General features: G+C 40.1%; 2 protein-coding genes across 2 annotated transcripts in view; one reads left to right on the top strand and one right to left on the bottom strand.

Annotated features, from left to right (window-relative positions):
• Nucleotides 1-22,848, bottom strand: part of OCIAD2 (OCIA domain containing 2) — a 1,147,735-nt gene that overhangs the window by 131,551 nt on the left and 993,336 nt on the right. The window lies entirely within an intron of this gene.
• CWH43 (cell wall biogenesis 43 C-terminal homolog) overlaps nt 1-22,848 on the top strand; it is a 95,952-nt gene that overhangs the window by 40,045 nt on the left and 33,059 nt on the right. Inside the window, exons 10-14 of the mRNA XM_050790205.1 lie at nt 1,097-1,202; nt 3,241-3,376; nt 11,156-11,305; nt 16,639-16,783; nt 21,365-21,426. Coding sequence (XP_050646162.1) covers nt 1,097-1,202; nt 3,241-3,376; nt 11,156-11,305; nt 16,639-16,783; nt 21,365-21,426 — 599 coding nt within the window. The remainder of the gene's footprint in view (nt 1-1,096; nt 1,203-3,240; nt 3,377-11,155; nt 11,306-16,638; nt 16,784-21,364; nt 21,427-22,848) is intronic.

The raw sequence follows: 22,848 nt of genomic DNA, 5'->3' as shown, positions 1-22,848 counted from the left end.
AAATTATTTAATTTTTTTTGTCATTGCATAGTAGGAGTGTACATTTTTAGGGTACATGGGATGTTTTGATAAAGTCATGCATTGTAAAATAAGCACATTGTGGAGAATGGGATATCCATTCCCTTAAGCATTTGTCCTTTGGGTTACAAACAATTCAGTTACATTCTTTATTTTAAAATATACAATTAAATTATCATTGACTATAGTCACCTTATTGTTCTATCAAATAGTAGGTCTTATTCTTTTGATTTTTTTTGACCCATTAGCCACTGCCACCTCCCTCCCCGAGTCCCCTACTACCTTAGTAGGTAATCATTTGAGATGGATACTTAGGGTTGGGCAGTGCATTCTCTGGCTTACACATGACCTGAGGACCTCATAAAAGGGGCTGTGCTCCTGGACCTTGAGCTTTCCAGTACAGCAGGGGTGTAACATCATTCATAACTAGGTTAGAATAAGCTGACCACTTCTTCAATATGTTGAAGGCCCCTCTGTATCCCTCTGTGTGATTCATTTCCCATGCAAGAGTAAACACTATCCTGAGTATTGTGATTTTTTTTTTAGCACTTTCATGCGTTCCTTTCTATTGTTACCATATATGACAGATCCCTAGACAATACTGCTTTTTTTCTAAATGACATCTAATGTATGTATTTTGCAACGTACTTTTTTTTTTTAATTTAAAGTAATCTTTCTGAGATTCCTCCTTGTGGATCTATGTAGCCCTAATTCACTTATTAGGGTTGTGTAGTGTTCCATTCCACATATGTAGCACCATTTGTTTATTCATTTTCCTGCTTATGGACAGCCAGGCTCTTTCTAACTTTTTATTATTATAAGCAGTGCTTATTACAAATACTCACTTTTCCAACATCCCTCCTAACTTCCAAGCTTAAGCTAGAAATTTACAGAAGACTAATTTGAGAATGCTGTATAGCAAATATCTCCTTCTTTTCATGGATTAAATGTGGGAAAATGTCTAAGGAAATTCCTTTGCTGAAATAAGAATTTTGGTAGAGAGAAGTGGAGAAAAGTGGGTCACTGAAACTACCATTGTTCACAGTTGTCCTAAATTATCATTAAAACAATTCCTCAGGCACCAGCCAAAGAGGTCTCTGCTGCTATCTGGCCTTTCAGGTTTGGATATGACAATGAAGGGTGGTCTAGTCTAGAAAGATCAGCTCACCTTCTCAATGAAACAGGTAAGTCTTTCTGGAATTAGTTCCATGTTTTGAGAAACTATTATTGTTACTTTTATTTTCAGCAGGGTCATAAGCCATAACTTAACACAGGTATTAAATTAAATTTATGACCAGCAGATGGTCATAAACTCACCTCAAAAATGCTCTACTTTGGCAGGCAGCTGCAGGGGGACTGAGCTTCTGTAACCACATCTGTCTTTGTTTGAGAGCAATTAATTCAGGTGATTCTGAGCAATTCCTCATACTGAGTATCTGCAGGGGATTCGTGTTGTGTTGTTCTTAGGGATGCCCCTGCTAGTAGCTCCTGTCACCTAGGGACCCACTGCTGGGGACCAGAAAACTGTTGGATCAAAAGGCAGAATGGGTTGCAGGGAAAAGAAAGAGAGATCAGACTGTTACTGTGTCTATGTAGAAAAGGAAGACATAAGAAATTCCATTTTGATTTATACTAAGAAAATTATTTTGCCTTGAGATGCTGTTAATCTGTAACTTTAGCCCCAACCCTGTGCTCGCAGAAACATGTGATGTATGGAATCAAGATTTAAGGGATCTAGGGCTGTGCAGGATATGCCTTGTTAACAATATGTTTACAGGCAGTATGCTTGGTAAAAGTCATCGCTATTCTCCATTCTCGATTAGCCAGGGGCACAATGCACTCTAGAAAGTCACAGGGGCCTCTGCCCAAGAAAGCCTGGGTATTGTCCAAGGTTTCCTCCCACTGAGACAGCCTGAGATATGGCCTCATGGGAAGGGAAAGACTTGCCTGTCCCCTAGCCCAACACCCATAAAAGGTCAATGCTGAGGAGGATTAGTAAAAGAGGAAGGCCTCTTGCAGTTGAGATAAGAGGAAGGCGTCCATCTCCTGCATGTCCCCGGGAACAGAATGTCTCGGTGTAAAACCCGATCATACATTCGTTCTATTCTGAGATAGGAGAAAACTGCCCTGTGGCTGGAGGTGAGATATGCTGGCGGCAATGCTGCTCTGTTACTCTTTGCTACACTGAGATGTTTGGGTGGAGAGAAGCATAAATCTGGCCTACATACACATCCGGGCACAGTACCTCCCCTTGAACTTATTTGTAACACAGATTCCTTTGCTCACATGTTTTCCTGCTGACCTTCTCCCCACTATCATCCTGTTCTCCTGCCGCATTCCCCTTGCTGAGATAGTGAAAATAGTAATCAATAAATACTCAGGGAACTCAGCGACTGGGGCCTGTGCAGGTCCTCCATATGCTGAGCACTGGTCCCCTGGGATCAGTATTCTTTCTCTATACTTTGTCTCTGTGTCTTATTTCTTTTCTCAGTCTCTCATCCCACCTTATGAAAAATGCCCACAATTGCTTCCAACAGGCCTAGGGTCAATTTGATTTTTTCAATGCTCCAGGGTGCTCATTTTTGTGTGAAGCATCTTTGAAATGTGAGAGTGTTTTTGGTTCTTAGACCAGCTACGGGTGTATGGAGCAGGATAAGTAAAGGAATAACCTGTTCTGGTTATTCTTAATGATAAGCATACCTCCTGAGAAATGTCTTAGTATCTATATGTATATAATACCACTGAGACATTTCTTTGCCCCTTAGCCCTTTTTTAGTCTGATTGCAGGCTTCCAAGGCACTCCTGGCCAAGATCTAGAAACGCCAATCAACTTAGTTCTGGGTCAGTACCATGGAGCTATCTGTCCTGGAATAAAATGCTATGGTGCACCGTTCTCTTGTTTCTGAACATAAATTGGATATTTGAGAAATGCGTTAAGATTATTTGAAATTTTAGGAATGATGTTGAGCACATTTGAAAATTTTTATCCTTCTCGGTAGTTCCTGGAGGTGTTTCACGTTTTAATTGCATTCTAAACATGGAAAAATTCCTTTAGAGCTCAGATTTGAGCCACTTCCTTCCAGTGACTTATTAAAAATTACTTTGTTTTTGGGTTAACAGTAAAGAAAAAAAGGTTAAGGGTCAAGAATAAAATGTTGCTAATTGTTTTTTGCCTTGCTGTGATTCATCACTGTATGCTACTTTTTTTTTTTCCCTGAACAGGTGCAGATTTCATAACAATTTTGGAGAGTGATGCTTCTAAGCCCTATATGGGGAACAATGACTTAACCATGTGGCTGGGGGAGAAGTTGGGTTTCTATACAGACTTTGGTCCAAGCACAAGGTATCACACTTGGGGGTGAGTATACACTTGAGAATTAATCCTGAAGATAGTCCTGAAAGGCTAGGCTGCATAGACTTGGAGTGGCAAGTTGATATTTTCATACCTTTGGTGAATATGCCCCAGTGATGCTTCTTGTGGGTTGAGGAGGTGCTGGAGATATGCACATTCTGTAATTTTTCAAATGGTTTTTCTATGACTGGATATTTCCAGTTCTTCACCATTATAAATCTAGGAGCTGAGGTCACAGCACCAAGCATGTCTGGCCTGGATGCTGTCCTCATGGAGCTTACTTTCCAGTGTAAGACAGAAAATCAACATGTACACACAAAAAATAAATAAGGTACTTCACAATCATAATAAGTGCTGTGTAGAAAAGAAACCACTGAGGGAGAATAACTGGGTGGGCATTGGCCGTGGGGATGCTACTATAGGCAGGGTGATCAGGAAGGTCTCTGCGAAGATGTCATTGTGAGCAGGAGCCAGGATCAGCCTTGGGAAGAGCTGAGGGAACAGTCTGGGTGAAGACTGAGGCAGGATCCATCTTGGTGTGCCTGGAGCATGGGGGGCCAAAGTGCAACTGGTAAGAAAGGAAGTCAAGGATGGGTACCCGATCATAGAGGGCTCCATTTTATCCAGTTGTGATTGGAAGCCACTGGAGGATTTTAAACAGATAGTGATCTGGAAGAACAGATTCTCAGGGACAAGAGTGGGAGCCAGGAGGCAGAAATGATAGGTGGAATAGCACAGATGAGAGATGACAATGGGAACAGCAGAGATGGTGACAAGAGGACAAACTCAGGAACTATTTTAGAATAGAGCCAACAGAACTTACAACAGTTTAGATGTCAGTGGAGGAGAAGGAAGAATCAAGGGCGATGTCTAGGTTTTTGACCTGAGTACCCGCTAAGAGATGATGCCCTTTAATGGAATGGGAACCATCAAGAAAGTTGTAGGTTTGTGTTAAGTGTGAGATACCCCAAGACAGTCAAGTCATGCCCAGTAGGCAGTTGGTTATGGCCTGGAGGGCTGAGAAGGACAGGCCAGGCTGGAGATGTACTTTCAGCTATCATCGTATAGAGACAGACCTGTCTCAGAGACTCCATGAAGGTGACAGAGAATGCATCTAGCTAGAGAAGAGAAGCCTACTAAGGACTGAGCTCTGTGGCTTAGAGTGAGGTGGAATGCCTTTTCATATGCCTATAGGACAGTTTTTCATTTCTAATTTTGTAAATTGTTACTCCATGTCCTAGTTGGCAAGACTGTACCTTCCCATATGTGTTGATTAATATTATGATTGTTTACGCAAATATGTTGGCAGAGTAACTGCAAGTACAATGGGTTTTGTGTATTGTTAATGCTGCCCTTTTTGTGTGTCCATAGCTCTTATTAAAACAGAGTTGATGATGTTTCCTTAGTGACACAGTGAGACATGCTAACTAGCAGATGAAAGGATCTGACAAGTGGACTGCCATATAAGTCTCTGCCACATTGCTTTGAATGTCCCTTGGTGGGATGTGTGCAGTGGGACACATCCCTCTTTTTTTTTTTTTTTTACTTATTTATTTATTAATTATTATTATTATACTTTAAGTTCTAGGGTACATGTGCATAACGTGCAGGTTTGTTACATATGTATATTTGTGCCATGTTGGTGTGCTGCACCCATCAACTCGTCAGCACCCATCAACTCGTCATTTACATCAGGTATAACTCCCAATGCAATCCCTCCCCCCTCCCCCCTCCCCATGATAGGCCCCGGTGAGTGATGTTCCCCTTCCCGAGTCCAAGTGATCTCATTGTTCAGTTCCCACCTATGAGTGAGAACATGCGGTGTTTGGTTTTCCATTCCTGCGATAGTTTGCTGAGAATGATGGTTTCCAGCTGCATCCATGTCCCTACAAAGGACACAAACTCATCCTTTTTGATGGCTGCATAGTATTCCATGGTGTATATGTGCCACATTTTCTTAATCCAGTATGTCACTGATGGACATTTGGGTTGATTCCAAGTCTTTGCTATTGTGAATAGTGCCGCAATAAACATACGTGTGCATGTGTCTTTATAGCAGCATGATTTATAATCCTTTGGGTATATACCCAGTAATGGGATGGCTGGGTCATATGGTACATCTAGTTCTAGATCCTTGAGGAATCGCCAGACTGTTTTCCATAATGGTTGAACTAGTTTACAATCCCACCAACAGTGTAAAAGTGTTCCTATTTCTCCACATCCTCTCCAGCACCTGTTGTTTCCTGACTTTTGAATGATCGCCATTCTAACTGGTGTGAGATGGTATCTCATTGTGGTTTTGATTTGCATTTCTCTGATGGCCAGTGATGATGAGCATTTTTTCATGTGTCTGTTGGCTGTGTGAATGTCTTCTTTTGAGAAATGTCTGTTCATATCCTTTGCCCACTTTTTGATGGGGTTGTTTGTTTTTTTCTTGTAAATTTGTTTGAGTTCTTTGTAGGTTCTGGATATTAGCCCTTTGTCAGATGAGTAGATTGCAAAAATGTTCTCCCATTCTGTAGGTTGCCTGTTCACTCTGATGGTAGTTTGTTTTGCTGTGCAGAAGCTCTTTAGTTTAATTAGATCCCATTTGTCAATTTTGGCTTTTGCTGCCATTGCCTTTGGTGTTTTAGACATGAAGTCTTTGCCCATGCCTATGTCCTGAATGGTACTACCTAGGTTTTCCTCTAGGGTTTTTATGGTATTAGGTCTAACATTTAAGTCTCTAATCTATCTTGAATTAATTTTCATATGAGGAGTAAGGAAAGGATCCAGTTTCAGCTTTCTACTTATTTTCCCAGCACCATTTATTAAATAGGGAATCCTTTCCCCATTTCTTGTTTCTCTCAGGTTTGTCAAAGATCAGATGGCTGTAGATGTGTGGTATTATTTCTGAGGACTCGGTTCTGTTCCATTGGTCTATATCTCTGTTTTGGTACCAGTACCATGCTGTTTTGGTTACTGTAGCCTTGTAGTATAGTTTGAAGTCAGGTAGCGTGATGCCTCCAGCTTTGTTCTTTTGACTTAGGATTGTCTTGGAGATGCGGGCTCTTTTTTGGTTCCATATGAACTTTAAAGCAGTGTTTTCCAATTCTGTGAAGAAACTCATTGGTAGCTTGATGGGGATGGCATTGAATCTATAAATAACCTTGGGCAGTATGGCCATTTTCACGATATTGATTCTTCCTATCCATGAGCATGGTATGTTCTTCCATTTGTTTGTGTCCTCTTTGATTTCACTGAGCAGTGGTTTGTAGTTCTCCTTGAAGAGGTCCTTTACATCCCTTGTCAGTTGGATTCCTAGGTATTTTATTCTCTTTGAAGCAATTGTGAATGGAAGTTCATTCCTGATTTGGCTCTCTGTTTGTCTGTTACTGGTGTATAAGAATGCTTGTGATTTTTGCACATTAATTTTGTATCCTGAGACTTTGCTGAAGTTGCTTATCAGCTTAAGGAGATTTTGGGCTGAGACAATGGGGTTTTCTAAATATACAATCATGTCATCTGCAAAGAGGGATAATTTGACTTCTTCTTTTCCTAACTGAATACCCTTGATTTCTTTCTCTTGCCTGATTGCCCTAGCCAGAACTTCCAACACTATGTTGAATAGGAGTGGTGAGAGAAGGCATCCCTGTCTTGTGCCAGTTTTCAAAGGGAATTTTTCCAGTTTTTGCCCACTCAGTATGATATTGGCTGTGGGTTTGTCATAAATAGCTCTTATTATTTTGAGGTACGTTCCATCAATACGGAATTTATTGAGCGTTTTTAGCATGAAGGGCTGTTGAATTTTGTCAAAAGCCTTTTCTGCATCTATTGAGATAATCATGTGGTTCTTGTCTTTGGTTCTGTTTATATGCTGAATTATGTTTATTGATTTGCGAATGTTGAACCAGCCTTGCATCCCAGGGATGAAGCCCACTTGATCTTGGTAGATAAGCTTTTTGATGTGCTGCTGAATCCGGTTTGCCAGTATTTTATTGAGGATTTTTGCATCGATGTTCATCAGCGATATTGGTCTAATATTCTCTTTTTTTGTTGTGTCTCTGCCAGGCTTTGGTATCAGGATGATGTTGGCCTCATAAAATGAGTTAGGGAGGATTCCCTCTTTTACTATTGATTGGAATAGTTTCAGAAGGAATGGTACCAGCTCCTCCTTGTACCTCTGGTAGAATTCAGCTGTGAATCCATCTGGTCCTGGACTTTTTTTTGTTGGTAGGCTATTAATTATTGCCTCAATTTCAGAGCCTGCTATTGGTCTATTCAGGGATTCAACTTCTTTCTGGTTTAGTCTTGGAAGAGTGTAAGTGTCCAGGAAATTATCCATTTCTTCTAGATTTTCTAGTTTATTTGCGTAGAGGTGTTCATAGTATTCTCTGATGGTAGTTTGTATTTCTGTGGGGTCGGTGGTGATATCCCCTTTATCATTTTTTATTGCGTCTATTTTATTCTTCTCTCTTTTCTTCTTTATTAGTCTTGCTAGCGGTCTGTCAATTTTGTTGATTTTTTCAAAAAACCAACTCCTGGATTCATTGATTTTTTGGAGGGTTTTTTTGTGTCTCTATCTCCTTCAGTTTTTCTCTGATCTTAGTTATTTCTTGCCTTCTGCTAGCTTTCGAATGTGTTTGCTCTTGCTTCTCTAATTCTTTTAATTGTGATGTTAGAGTGTCAATTTTAGATCTTTCCTGCTTTCTCTTGTGGGCATTTAGTGCTATAAATTTCCCTCTACACACTGCTTTAAATGTGTCCCAGAGATTCTGGTATGTTGTATCTTTGTTCTCATTGGTTTCAAAGAACATCTTTATTTCTGCCTTCATTTTGTTATGTACCCAGTAGTCATTCAGGAGCAGGTTGTTCAGTTTCCATGTAGTTGAGTGGTTTTGATTGAGTTTCTTAGTCCTGAGTTCTAGTTTGATTGCACTATGGTCTGAGAGATAGTTTGTTATAATTTCTGTTCTTGTACATTTGCTGAGGAGTGCTTTACTTCCAATTTTGTGGTCAATTTTGGAATAAGTGTGATGTGGTGCTGAGAAGAATGTATATTCTGTTGATTTGGGGTGGAGAGTTCTATAGATGTCTATTAGGTCTGCTTGCTGCAGAGATGAGTTCAATTCCTGGATATCCTTGTTAACTTTCTGTCTTGTTGATCTGTCTAATGTTGACAGTGGAGTGTTGAAGTCTCTCATTATTATTGTATGGGAGTCTAAGTCTCTTTGTAAGTCTCTAAGGACTTGCTTTATGAATCTGGGTGCTCCTGTATTGGGTGCGTATATATTTAGGATAGTTAGCTCTTCCTGTTGAATTGATCCCTTTACCATTATGTAATGGCCTTCTTTGTCTCTTTTGATCTTTGATGGTTTAAAGTCTTTTTTATGAGAGACTAGTATTGCAACCCCTGCTTTTTTTTGTTCTCCATTTGCTTGGTAGATCTTCCTCCATACCTTTATTTTGAGCCTATGTATGTCTCTGCATGTGAGATGTGTCTTCTGAATACAGCAGACTGATGGGTCTTGACTCTTTATGCAGTTTGCCAGTCTGTGTCTTTTAATTGGAGCATTTAGTCCGTTTACATTTAAGGTTAATATTGTTATGTGTGAACTTGATGCTGCCATTATGATAACTGGTTATTTTGCTTGTTAGTTGATGCAGTTTCTTCCTAGCCTCGATGGTCTTTACATTTTGGCATGTTTTTGCAATGGCTGGTACCGGTTGTTCCTTTCCACGTTTAGTGCTTCCTTCAGGGCCTCTTGTAAGGCAGGCCTAGTAGTGACAAAATCTCTAAGCATTTCCTTACCTGTAAAGGATTTTATTTCTCCTTCACTTATGAAACTTAGTTTGGCTGGATATGAAATTCTGGTTTTAAAATTCTTTTTTTTAAGAATGTTGAATATTGGCCCCCACTCTCTTCTGGCTTGTAGAGTTTCTGCCGAGAGATCTGCTGTTAGTCTGATGAGCTTCCCTTTGTGTGTAACCCGACCTTTCTCTCTGGCTGCCCTTAAGATTTTTTCCTTCATTTCAACTTTGGTGAATCTGGCAATTATGTGTCTTGGAGTTGCTCTTCTCGAGGAGTATCTTTGTGGCGTTCTCTGTATTTCCTGGATTTGAATGTTGGCCTGCCCTACTAGGTTGGGGAAGTTCTCCTGGATGATATCCTGAAGAGTGTTTTCCAACTTGGTTCCATTTTCCCCGTCACTTTCAGGCACCCCAATCAGATGTAGATTTGGTCTTTTTACATAATCCCATACTTCTTGCAGGCCTTGTTCATTTCTTTTTCTTCTTTTTTCTTTTGGTTTCTCTTCTCGCTTCATTTCATTCATTTGATCCTCAATCGCTGACACTCTTTCTTCCAGTTGATCGAGTCGGTTACTGAAGCTTGTGCATTTGTCACGTATTTCTCGTGTCATGGTTTTCATCTCTTTCATTTCGTTTATGACCTTCTCTGCATTAATCACTCTAGCTATCAATTCTTCCACTTTTTTTTCAAGATTTTTAGTTTCTTTGCGCTGGGTACGTAATTCCTCCTTTAGCTCTGAGAAGTTTGATGGACTGAAGACTTCTTCTCTCATCTCGTGAAAGTCATTCTCTGTCCAGCTTTGATCCATTGCTGGCGATGAGCTGCACTCCTTTGCCGGGGGAGATGCGCTCTTATTTTTTGAATTTCCAGCTTTTCTGCCCTGCTTTTTCCCCATCTTTGTGGTTTAATCTGCCTCTGGTCTTTGATGATGGTGATGTCCTGATGGGGTTTGGTGTAGGTGTCCTTCCTGTTTGATAGTTTTCCTTCTAACAGTCAGAACCCTCAGCTGTTGGTCTGTTGGAGATTGCTTGAGGTCCACTCCAGACCCTGTTTGCCTGGGTATCAGCAGCAGAGGCTGCAGAAGATAGAATATTTCTGAACAGCGAGTATACGTGTCTGATTCTTGCTTTGGAAGCTTCCTCTCAGGGGTGTACTCCACCCTGTGAGGTGTGGGGTGTCAGACTGCCCCTAGTGGGGGATGTCTCCCTGTTAGGCTACTCAGGGGTCAGGGACCCACTTGAGCAGGGAGTCTGTCCCTTCTCAGATCTCAACCTCCGTGTTGGAAGATCCACTGCTCTCTTCAAAGCTGTCAGACAGAGTCGTTTGCGTCTGCAGAGGTTTCTGCTGCTTTTGTTGTTGTTTAGCTGTGCCCTGTCCCCAGAGGTGGAGTCTACAGAGACAGGCAGGTTCCCTTGAGCTGCTGTGAGCTCCACCCAGTTCGAGCTTCCCAGCGGCTTTGTTTACCTACTTAAGCCTCAGCAATGGCGGGCGCCCCTCCCCCAGCCTCATGCTGCCTTGCCGTTAGATCGCAGACTGCTGTGCTAGCAATGAGGGAGGCTCCGTGGGCGTGGGACCCTCCCGGCCAGGTGTGGGATATAATCTCCTGGTGTGCCTGTTTGCTTAAAGCGCAGTATTGGGGTGGGAGTTACCCAATTTTCCAGATGTTGTGTGTCTCAGTTCCCCTGGCTAGGAAAAGGGATTCTCTTCCCCCTTGCGCTTCCCAGGTGAGGCGATGCCTCACCCTGCTTTAGCTCTTGCTGGTCGGGCTGCAGCAGCTGACCAGCACCGATTGTCTGGCACTCCCTTGTGAGATGAACCCAGTACCTCTGTTGAAAATGCAGAAATCACCGGTCTTCTGTGTCGCTGGTGCTGGGAGTTGGAGACTGGAGCTGTTTCTATTCAGCCATCTTGCTCTGACACATCCCTTTTTAACACATGTACATGGTAGAGTGGGACTGACAATGATGCCCATGTCTCTTTTCATTGCAATACAGGATTATGGCTTTGTCAAGATACCCAATTGTGAAATCGGAGCATCACCTTCTTCCGTCACCAGAGGGCGAGATCGCACCAGCCATCACATTGACCGTTAACATTTCGGGCAAGCCGGTGGATTTTGTCGTGACACACTTTGGGAACCACGAGTGGGTTTCTTTGGCCTACCTAATATTACACAAATGCCAAGAAATGTTATTAACAATGTACTTTGATTTCTATGAAATCACCTTTCTCATTTTCTTCTTTTTTACCTCCCAAAGTATTTCTCCCTGTGTTGCTGGTTTTTAAAATCAGACAGAAGCATTTAAGATGCAGGCAGCTGTTAGTGCTGGTGTAGGGACGGGCCGTGTTAGTCTGCATTTACTGAGCTGTACGGTCAATTCCCTGTGCAGGGACTGTCCAAAGTGCATTACTGTGTTTGATCTTCACTCTGTGCAAGGTAAGCACTATTAGAGTCCCATTTTGCAGGTCAAGAAACTAGGCTGAGAGAGGTCAGACAACCCATCTAATGAGGAGCAAGCACAGGGTCAGGGCATAGGCAGCCCCAAACCCAGGGCTGCAAGTGCTTGCAACTACACAATAAACCACACAACAGAAAAAGAAATTCCCTTTTCCTACAGGATTACTGCTACAAATGGAAGTACTGTTGGGATTTGAGTTTATTAAATGACATCTCTTCTCTCGCTCATGTTTTCACAAACAACAGATAGGCAGAGGAATCTGGAAGAGGGAGATCTAAATATCACTTTAAATACTGATAAGCCTATTTGGACAACCTGGCTTAAGTGCCCATATGGACTTGTGAATACATCCCCAAATATATATGAAAATGACTCCCCCTAAACGGTGGGCCTACCCTGCCTGCCCTGGCAAGCTCTCTCCTTGACGGAAAGAAGAGGATGGAAAACAACTTGTTTGCAAACTGGCAGCTTCCAAGGAGAATAGAAAAGAAGGATTTGAGACAAGCACGTAAAATTAACTTCAAGATTATTGAATTAGAAAAGTCCTCCCCAAAAGTAAAGAATGGGGAGAGAGGCCAATGGTGGTTTTCTAAGGAAGTCCCTCTACAAGCAACATGAAGAGTGGGGAATGAGTTTTACCACCAAAGAATAACATTTACAACCAGTGACAGTACTGAATAAATCATGAATAATCCCAGCAATATATTGTAAAAGCAAACATAAAAGTATATAACTTATACTCTACCATACCAAACCACAATAATTTAAACATGAATGTAAAGAGCTATGTGCTATGACATTCACATGCAAGCTTTGCCTGCATTAATGACACAAGAGGCCACAGAACTTTAAAGTGACATACTTTTGGAAAACAACATTATTGTAGTATGTTTTATTTAAACAAATTGATGTGTCTGCCACTCTTATTTCCCTGGTTACCTCACTGTTTCTAATACTATTATGTGAATCTGTGAAAGCATATTTGAATATTTTCTTAAATAGGTCAGATAATAAATAATATAAATAAACCTTCCAAATATAATTAATATGAACCATTCATGAACCAGACTCTTGCTTACCTCCTTAGAAATCAGAGGAGTGTTTGGAGGATGGATGATATAGATGGTTCGTATCTCTTAAAAAAGCTGTTTGAAGAAATGCTTTCTGTTCCTCCCAGTGATTTTCATGTAGGAAGTACAGACATTCAGAAATCATTCCCATGACCTTATGTTGTACTTAACATTGGGTTTATCTTTTTTTAAAAAAGGTACTTTCTTGTTTAAAGGTTGCAAGTTCTCAACCTAAGAAACAGTTGAACTCCTTCCATTTTTCCTTTGCCTTTTTCCCCCGTCCCCTTTAACTCTCTCCAATGTATCCCAAAATGTGAAGAATAGGTTTGAAAAGGAAGAGAAAGCTAAAAGAGAGCCCTAGGAATGCGCTTGAAAAAGAGGAGGGAAGGATTGCCTTTTCTCACTTTCTGTTAACCACATACTTAAAGTTCTCTGGATAACACCATATCCTTTACTTGCTGTCTTGCTCATTTGATTCAATAATAATGACAACAACAATAGCAGTAACAATAATAGTGAACACTTATTGAGGATACATAACTCCAGGGATGAAGGCAGTGTAGTTTAATGATTAAGAGCATGGGATTCCAGAACCTGGAATCAGACAATCCTGTTTGAATCCTAATTCTTTAACTAGTTGTGTATCCTTTGCTGAGTTACTTAACTACCTCGAGCTTTAATTTTCTCAACTGCAAATCAGGGGCAATAATCCTACCTATTTCGTGGGGTTCTTGTGCCCATAGTACCTCATACAATGTACATGAATGTAGTAAGTGCTCAATTAACATGGCCGTTACTAAACCAAATCAGACAACTGTGAATATAAGGTATATTGGGCAGCTTAAAAAATAATTCATTTATCAAACATGAATCAAGCATCTGACATGTCCCACGCACATGACTAGACTTTGTCTTTGCTTTAGGAACCACTGCTCTGAGCCACCCCCCAGAATTACTGTCTGGTACACTGTAGCCTCCCCAAAAGTGACATAGGAAAGTTAACACCTTGAATAATTTGTGACGCGATCACTACATGTTTTATTTGTCTTTGTTTTCTACAGTACTAAATACACAAATTCTTACTGTGAAAAAATATTTAGAGATTTAATTTTCCAGTGATTATGGCATATAAATGTGAAAATCCTATTAGGAATGAATAATTCCTAATGCTTGTGCATGTTATTAGCTGATTCAAAAGATTTTAAAAAGTACTGACTACATAAGTACATCTTTTATAACCACTAAATAGGAAATGGCAGCATTTTTTAGAAGTCACACAGGCAAACACCCTAACGAAAATTGATATTATTTTAGGTAATTAACTGAGCCACTAATCGCCATTTAAAGAAATCTATAACATGCATCATAAACAAAGAGGAGAGAACACAGAATCCATAGTCTGACACTATGTGACAAAGAACCAAAACTGTGTTCTAGGTTTCGTTCCATTGCAGGTAAACCTTGGTAAGTTCCAGTTCTCGTGTCTCTGAAAATGGGATAAAATTCCCTTTTCCAGCTTACTTTATAGGGTTATTGGACTGACAAAATATTAACAGGTAAGAAAACATAAAGCATATGTGAGCTCTGTCTCTTTCTTTCTGTCTTGCCCTCTTTCCTTATACACATATATATACTTTTAACTTTTATTACTCTCACTAGGTAAGATTTATCTCCTGAGAAAATGTAAAACCAAATTCACAGATTACTTCCAGTTAGATGTTACTAAAATATGTTGGATTGAAAACACTTCCTGTGGTTCAGTGGCTTTGGAATTTTCTAGACCTGAATTTGAATCCTAGTTGTAGGTATCAGATGGAACAGAATTCCCTGCAGACCTAATGAAAGAACTACTTAACAAGATGCTGGAGGGACCCATGGAACAAATAAGAGAGGCCGAGGCACTCAGACACCCATAACAGTGCCTGCCTTAGGGCTGAAGGAATAGGCAGAGAAAACAGTGTTCCCAGAGCCCAGTGAGACCCAGAACCAGGACAAGGGACCACCTAGCATAGAATGCAGCTACTGCCAGAGGGACTGGGGAAGGAATCCCAGAATGTTGCTTTTCTCCCACATTTTAATCTCCTGTGGTGCCTCCAATTGGCCAAACCTAACTTGAAACCAGGAAAGAAGGAAGTCCAGGAGGTGAAATCTGCAGGGGTCAGCCTCCTAGGGCATAGAGAAAGACAGAGGATGAATGTGGGCAGGGGAGATGAAGAATAACCATAGGCATATTAGCCTCATTTGAAAATAGAGCTACCACCTGCCTTCTGTTGTGAGAATTCAGTAGCAAAGGGGTTTAACAAATGGCCATTCTTTTCACTCTTTTATTTCTTGAGACATCTTTTAATAGCCCTCAGCTGTCTACACAAATTTATCCAACTCAGTCCTGTCTTGAGATCCTAACTCAACAAGGTTTCTCCAGTCTTCTCAGTGCTTGGTGATCTTCTATTTTCTTTGTCATTTTCTCCCTTAACACTCATGTATTAGCTACCTTTCTATGTAAATACCCTGTTTGTCTACTTCCTATCTGTTCTGGGCTCCATTCCTTGCTCTTACTCTCAGCTATGCATTGCAGAGAACTGCATTTCTCACAGTCCCTTGCCTTCTGGCTTCTGGGTAGGTTTAGCCAATGGGAGGCACTAGTGCAAGGTTGGAGGGAGTAGAGAAGAGAGTGTATTTCTCTCCTTCTCTCTCTGCTTCCTCTGGTGTCTATGGGAGGAGTTGAGTCTCTTCTGTGGCTCCAGTTCTTCTCTGAATGGTCCCAGTTCCTCTGGGAAGCCTCCTCCATTGATACATCTCGCACTAGTCAGTGCTGGCTTCTGGACTCTGATAATATCACCTCCTCTTGTTTTCCCTGTAGCTGTAGAGGTGGTACTGGTTTCTTATTGTTGTTAATCTCTGATTGCATAATTGACTCCTATCTGGCTTCCCATCACCTGGCTAACCAATTCCCTATATTAAATTCACTTTGTTTGAAACATCTAGGGTGTTTCTGTTTTCCTGGCTGGATCATGTAAAATATGATGTCCTATTTTCCCCCAAACAGACTGACTCTAAACTCCCCAGGAGCTAGATGTACCCACCTAAGTATCTCAGTTATAGGTTTACAGTGCTTAGCATAATAAAAGCACCATGTTTGGCCGGTGTTTGAGCAGGAGAGTTAAGAAGGCTTTCAGAAAGTGTTCAGTTGGGCTGGGCAGTGGGTCACGCCTGTAATCTCAGTATTTTGGGAAACAAGGTGGGTGGATTGCTTGAGGCCAGGAGTTCAAGACCAGCTTGCCCAACATGGAAAACCCTGTCTCTACTAAAAATACAAAAATTAAGTCGTGCATGGTGGTGTGTGCCTGTCATGCCAGCTACTCAGGAAGCTGAGGCAGGAGAATTGCATGAACCCAGGAGGTGGAGGTTCCAGTGAGCTGAGATTGTGCCATTGCACTCCAACCCATGTGACAGTGTGAGACTCCGTCTCACAAAAAAAAAAAAAAAAAAAAAAAAGAAAGTAGTGTTCAGTTGAAGGAGCTTAGGTTACATAAGCCTGATGGGCTCTGCAAATGTCAGGATTCTTCATCTTACCAGTATTCTTGGCTCTTTTTACTTTTTTAAACTACTAGTTCTTTAGCTGTAATACTGATGGTGAGTTCTCACATTATTGATTTAATTTCTTCTGATGAAAAGTTGAACAAATGCTGTATTTAGAGTTGATCTTTAAATTGACTGGACTCCAAATGATTTGTGAAGAAAGGTCATGTTCTCAGCCAAATGTCTGTCTGCCTACTCATTTGAAGCACTGTATCTATGTCTTGTTCATTTGTATAACATTAAGACATTTGCCCGAGTAGGAACGACTCTGGGCTTGTTCACTATGTGCAGATCATCTTTGAGGTAACTAAGACTTTTTAAAGATTGTTTTACAAATACTATAAAGAGTCATATTTTTACATTTTTTAGAGATGACCTCGACAGGAAACTGCAGGCTATTGCTGTTTCAAAACTACTGAAAAGTAGCTCAAATCAAGTGATATTTCTGGGATATATCACTTCAGCACCTGGCTCCAGAGATTATCTACAGCTCACTGAACATGGCAATGTGAAGGTAACATAATCTTAATAGGATTTATAATTTATTAAGTAAAATACTTCTTTTTCTTTCATGTTTTTTAAAAAATCAACCTCACCTAACAATTTAATGCGCAGTCTGAGTATCTACTGCTGCATAGAAAATCACCACAAAACATACGAGCTTAAAACAGCAGCAATCTTCTATTTGCTCATAAATCTGCAATGCGGACAGGGCTCAATGGGGGTAGCTCATCTCTGTCCCATGCAGGGTCAGCTAGGTGGCTCAACCAAGGACTAGAGGATCTACTTCACAGTAGATTTATACGTCGCAAGTTGTGCTTTAGGCTTGGGATCCTGGTTCCTCGCCATGGGCTACTTGGGCTTCCTTCCTGCATGTTGGCTGACTTTCAATAATGAGTATCCCTAGAGAACCAGAAAAAGCCTATATTGCTTTGTATGGCATAGCTTTATAAGTCATATACTCTTACTCCCGGTGTCATCACAAGTCTGATCACATTAAACTCTTGATGGGAGCAATATAAAAACCACATGATAAGAATACTAATGGGAAGTGAGATTTTATTGTAGCCATGTTTAGAAAACACAATCTGCCACATTATGAAAGTTAATTATGGGTTTGGGCATGATGGCTCATGCCTGTAATTCTAGCACTTTGGTAGGCCGAGGCGGGCGGATCACGAGGTCAGGAGATTGAGACCATCCTGGCTAACACGGTGAAACCCTGTCTCTACTAAAAATACAAAAATTAGCCAGGCGTGGTGATGGGTGCCTATAGTCCCAGCTACTCGGGAGGCTGAGGCAGAAGAATGGCATGAACCTGAGAGGTGGAGCTTGCAGTGAGCCGAGATTGCACCACTGCACTCCAGCCTGGGCGACAGAGTAAGACTCCGTCTCAAAAAAATGTAAATAAATAAATAAATAAAATAAAAAAAGAAAGTTAATTATGGCATTGAGAGTAAAAGACAAAATGAAATGTCTCACAGAGAGAATGGCTAATCAGCCAACAGGGCCACAGCAGATGACACTGAATTACTCTACATTTTCAGGTCTAAAACACTTGAATTTGTCAGTGTACCAGAATATAATAATGTTCTTGGGAACTGCCACACAAATAAATTCCCAGAAGATTGATATATATATATATATAAAATGTATATATATGATATATATATATACTATAATGCCAAATGAATTAATTTAGAATGCAAAATATGATTGTTATATTTAGTTATGCCCTAGGCAGATGTCTTGGTTCCTTTCATTCTGTTTTATCTCATGTCTTGAGATAATATCTGCAGAGAAAAAAGCTTATCCATCTTATGTTGATTTTACTACTTAAATCTTCTTAGGGTGTAACATTATTTACAGAGCTTGGAAGACAGGTGAAAGAGAGCATGCCATGATGAGAGTTATCTGCATGTGACAGAAAATAACAGAGACCATATTTCTTTATGTAAAAGTCTGGGCAGGTGAATCAGCACTGGAATGGCACTCTGTGGTGTTTGGAATCTGTGTTCTATCGTGTGCTTCCATTTGACAAGGCCTATATTTCCAAACAGCAGCCTTTAGGTTGTAGCTAGCAGGATAGAGGAAGGGATAAAGAAGGGGCCAAGAGCATATGCCAGTCCCTTCTAAAGGCAAAATCCAGAAACTGATCTCTAACACTTCTACTTATATTTCACTGACATAAATTTAGTCTAATGGACATACCTTGCTGTACAGAAAGTTGAGAGGTGCAATGTTTAGTCCTGATGGCCATATTCACAGCTAAAAATACTACAATTTTGGAAGAAGGGCAAGGCAGATATTAGGAAGATGATTTAGTCTCTGCATTTTTTTTGGATAGGCAGAAATTAGAGTGTTAAAACAACAGCGGTCATCTATTTGCTCACGAATCTGGAGTTCGGACAGGGCTCAATGAGGATAGCTCATGTCTGCTCCATGCAGGATCAGCTAGGAGGGTCAACTAGGGACTGGAGGATCTACTCAGTAGATAATTCACAGGTGGCAAATTGGTGCTTTGGCCTGGGGACCCGGGTTCCTCACCATGGGCTACTTGGGCTTCCTCTCTTCCTTGCAGCTGGCTCCCAATAGTGAGTATCCCAAGAGAAAAATAAAAAGCCTATATTGCCTTGTATGACTTAGCCTTGGAGCCACAGGTGGATCCTTGATTTCTGACTCTGGCCAGAGGGATTATGATACTGACATTTATTTTTGTAGAGAATACAAAAGGAAGAAACGTTTTACAAAGAAGATAAGTTCAGCTTTGGGCTGAGTTTGAGGCATCTGTGGAACATTAATAGAGATGTCCAATAGGCAGGTGCATATACAGATCTGGAATTCAGCAGGGCAGTGAGAACTAGAGTTATAGATTAAGGGGTGGCCACCATGTAGGGAAGCGTTGAAGCCGTGGAAGTGGGTGATATTGCTAGCAATTAGAGAAGTGCAAATTAGAGTGCTAGAATTAGAGAAGTGCAAAAGGAAGACCAAATAAAGCCCCAATGAAGCCACATTGAATGTGGCCATCATGGGGGTGTAGGTGAAGGAAGAGAAGACCGATTATTTCAGGAAAGGGAGTAAGGAGAGTTCAGAAGAGGAAAACCTGGAAAGTGTGTACTCACAGAGACTGTATCAGTTGTTTATCACTATGTAACAAACCACCTCTATGTAACAAACCACCTCAAAACATAGTGACTTAAAACTGTAACAACTGAATATTCTCATGATTCTTTGGGTTGACTGGGTGGTTTTCTGTTCTTGCCTGGGTTCTCCTGTGTAGTCAGCTGATGGCTTACTTATGGCAGGAGGGTCTAAGATAGCCCCACACATGTGTCTGGGCCCTGGTGCTGGACCTCTCTCTCTTCTCATGGTCTGTCATTATTTATTAGCCTAGATGATGCTGCATTTACCAGCTGTGTGACCTTGGGGCAAGTTACTTAGCCTTTCTGGGCCTCAAGTTCCATATCTGAAATGTGGTGAGAGCGGTATCTGTGGAATCATAGGGTTGTTTGAGAATGAAATAGAAGATAACGTCTGCAAAGCCCTCAGACTTACATGACATATATTATGTGTGTCTGGCTGTATGTCAAAAATAAAATAAGAGAAATGTGTAAGTATATGGTCTATAAATCACAAAGGAATATTAGACAAGATGAAATTTGGCAAGTCTAAGTAAAAATTGCATCCTAATGAGGGCATTCTTACATTGTGTGTGTGCATGTGCATGTGTGTGTGAAGGATATACATGGTGTTAAGAAGAATTTGATTTGATTTTCATCTAATCCTCTCTTGATTTCCACTGTCGTGGTCAAAAGCTGTGTCAAAATTAACGGTGGATTCTTATATTGCTTTCTTTAGGGGGAAGTTTATTAATGTGGAGAAGAGTTTTAATCATTAATGCTTGGACGAACAGATTTTTCTCTTAAAGAAATGAGTATTTAAATCCTGCAGTATTAAAACTTTACAGCATCTTTATTTTTTTATTTTTTTTGCAAGACTTACAGCATCTTTAAAAAATCGAATAAACAAAATGATAGTTAAATAGATTTATTGTTTATTATTCCCCATACTACAGCTAAAGTTTTCTATCTTCCCAAGACAAACCAGAACAGTGCTTCTTTATTTTCTTCATTAACATTTTAAATTTAATTTAAAAAATTTATTATAATTTTTATGTATACAAAAGGTATATGCATGTGTGTACTCTAAACAACAATAAAGGTTGATTAATAGACATCCATGTGTCTACCACTAAGCTTAAGAAAAAAATAAAGAATTATATAATAAATGGTGGTGTATTCTTTTAGTGATTTAAAAATGTGTTTTTAATTAAATGTTAACAGTAAAATTCAGAAGTGGTGAAAAATCAGGTATATTTTTTTATATATAAGGTATTTAAAAAGAAGAAAATGGAGATTTCTTTCTTCAGAATAAATGCCTCATATTTATAGTTTCCCAACACATGATAGAAAAGAATATGTTTCTGTTCTCTTTCTTTGATGAATAATAACCCTGGTCCCAAGCTCTCAACATCAAAAAGACTCATGATTGCTCCCCAAATGTTCTTATTTCCATGATTCAATTTAACAAACACAGATGGAGCACCTGCTCAACACCAGGTTTTATGCTAAGTGCCAAGTGGCCAAAAGTGATTAAGAGTCCCTCTGTGCAGGAGTGGGAGGATGGAGACATAGAAACAGATACCTGGCATGATGGCATAGCTAGTGTGTGTAAAGTACTGTACAGGATGACCAATGAAGGTGCGGTCAGTGCTGTTGGGGATGAGAGGCTTGGAAAGCTGCCAGGAGCCAGGGTCTGTGTTGTAATCGCTGATTTACCTAAGTCACTCTCCAGACCTCCTTCCTCTTTGTTTTCTCAGCATGTAGTACAGAAGCTAGTTGGGCACATAGCAGGTGCTCAATAAATATATGTAGAATGAGCAAATAATTTGGACCAAAAAAGATCAGTAGGAGCCAGGAAGAGAAAACAGCATGTACAAAGAGATATTTATCATGTAGGTAACACATTTTTTGGCAATGTGGAATAGAGCTTTGTTTTTTATGTTTTAAACATTCTCCTCTCTGCTCTTTACTAGGATATTGACAGCACTGATCATGACAGATGGTGTGAATACATTATGTATCGAGGACTGATAAGGTGAGCACAGGGGTTTGATTTTGTTTTTAATCTATTATTGCTGCAATCTTTTGGGTCTATCTGAAAAGAAAAAACAACTTTATGGAAGCAATTAATTTTTGTTGCTTTTTATAAACATTGATTTGACTATACAGTTTAACATCTTTTTCAAGGCATAGTCTCATAATTTACAAAAGTAGAAATAGCTTAGCAAATTAAGCTTAATTGTGTAAGAGGATACTGTGTAGGCTATTAAGCAAGGTGAATATGTAACTGTCAACACATGTGAGGAATGGCACCATTTTTGAATGTATGGTTTAGTGGAAACATCATAGACCATTGGATGAGAAAGTCCTGGGCTTGAGTTCCAGGCTTGCCAGCTTCTAATCAATAATCCTGGGTAAGTTAACTAATTTGATGGGGCCATTACTATACTGTAGTGAGATCTCTAGATAAATTATATTAAAAAATCATTCCACATAAAAATATAATCCAAGTATATCATATACATGCATATGTGTGTGTATGATATACTTGGATAATATACATTTGGATACATACAGTCATGTGCTGCTTAATGATATCTTCAGTCAACAACAGACCACATCTACAATGGTAGTTTATAAGATATAATATCATACTTTTACTGTACCTTTTCTATGTTTAGATACACAAATACCATGGTATTACAGTTGTCTACAATATTCAGTACAGTCACATGCAGTACAGGTTTGTAGCCTAGGAGCAATAGGCCATACCATATAGCTTAGGTGTGTAGTAGGCTATACCATCCAGGCTGGTATAAGTGTGCTCTATGGTGTCCACACAATGATGAAACCACCTATGACACATTTCTTAGAATGTATTCTTGTTGTTAAGTGACACATGACTGTATACATACATATGTGATCCAAAATAATACAGCTGAGATTTTAAAATTCAAATATGTAACCATACAAATCAGTTTTGAAGGCAGTATTTGTATCAATAAAGCAAGGAGCAGTTTAATACCAAAAAAGAGGGACTAACCATTCATTCATTCATTCATTCATTCATTCATTCATTCATTCATTTATCCAATAAGTATTTTCTAAATCCTCTTTATGTACTGGGTATTGTTCTCAGGAGTGGGAATACAATAGGAAAAAAACAAAATCCTTGACTGTCATAGAACTTACATTGCAATGGAAGGAGACATAAAATAAGCAGACAAGAAATGACAGGCTATGACAGGTGGAGATACGCATGGTGAAAGAAAAATAATAAATCCAGGTGAGAAGGTAGGGTGTGCTGGGGGTGGCTGTGGTAGGTTATAAAGAGTGGGCAGGGTATGCTGGAGTGACTTCTGGGCAGCACCTCAAGTGGAAGGAGGGACCCCACCTGTGTATACCCGGAGGAAGAGCACTTCAGGCAGGGGAGGCAGGGAAAGTTTGAGAGGAGGAT

This window comes from Macaca thibetana, chromosome 5 (assembly GCF_024542745.1).
Source record: "Macaca thibetana thibetana isolate TM-01 chromosome 5, ASM2454274v1, whole genome shotgun sequence".
In the NCBI taxonomy this organism is placed as follows: Eukaryota; Metazoa; Chordata; class Mammalia; order Primates; family Cercopithecidae; genus Macaca; species Macaca thibetana.
The sequence above is the reverse complement of the archived record's forward strand: the minus strand, read 5'-3'. Positions and strand labels throughout refer to the sequence as shown.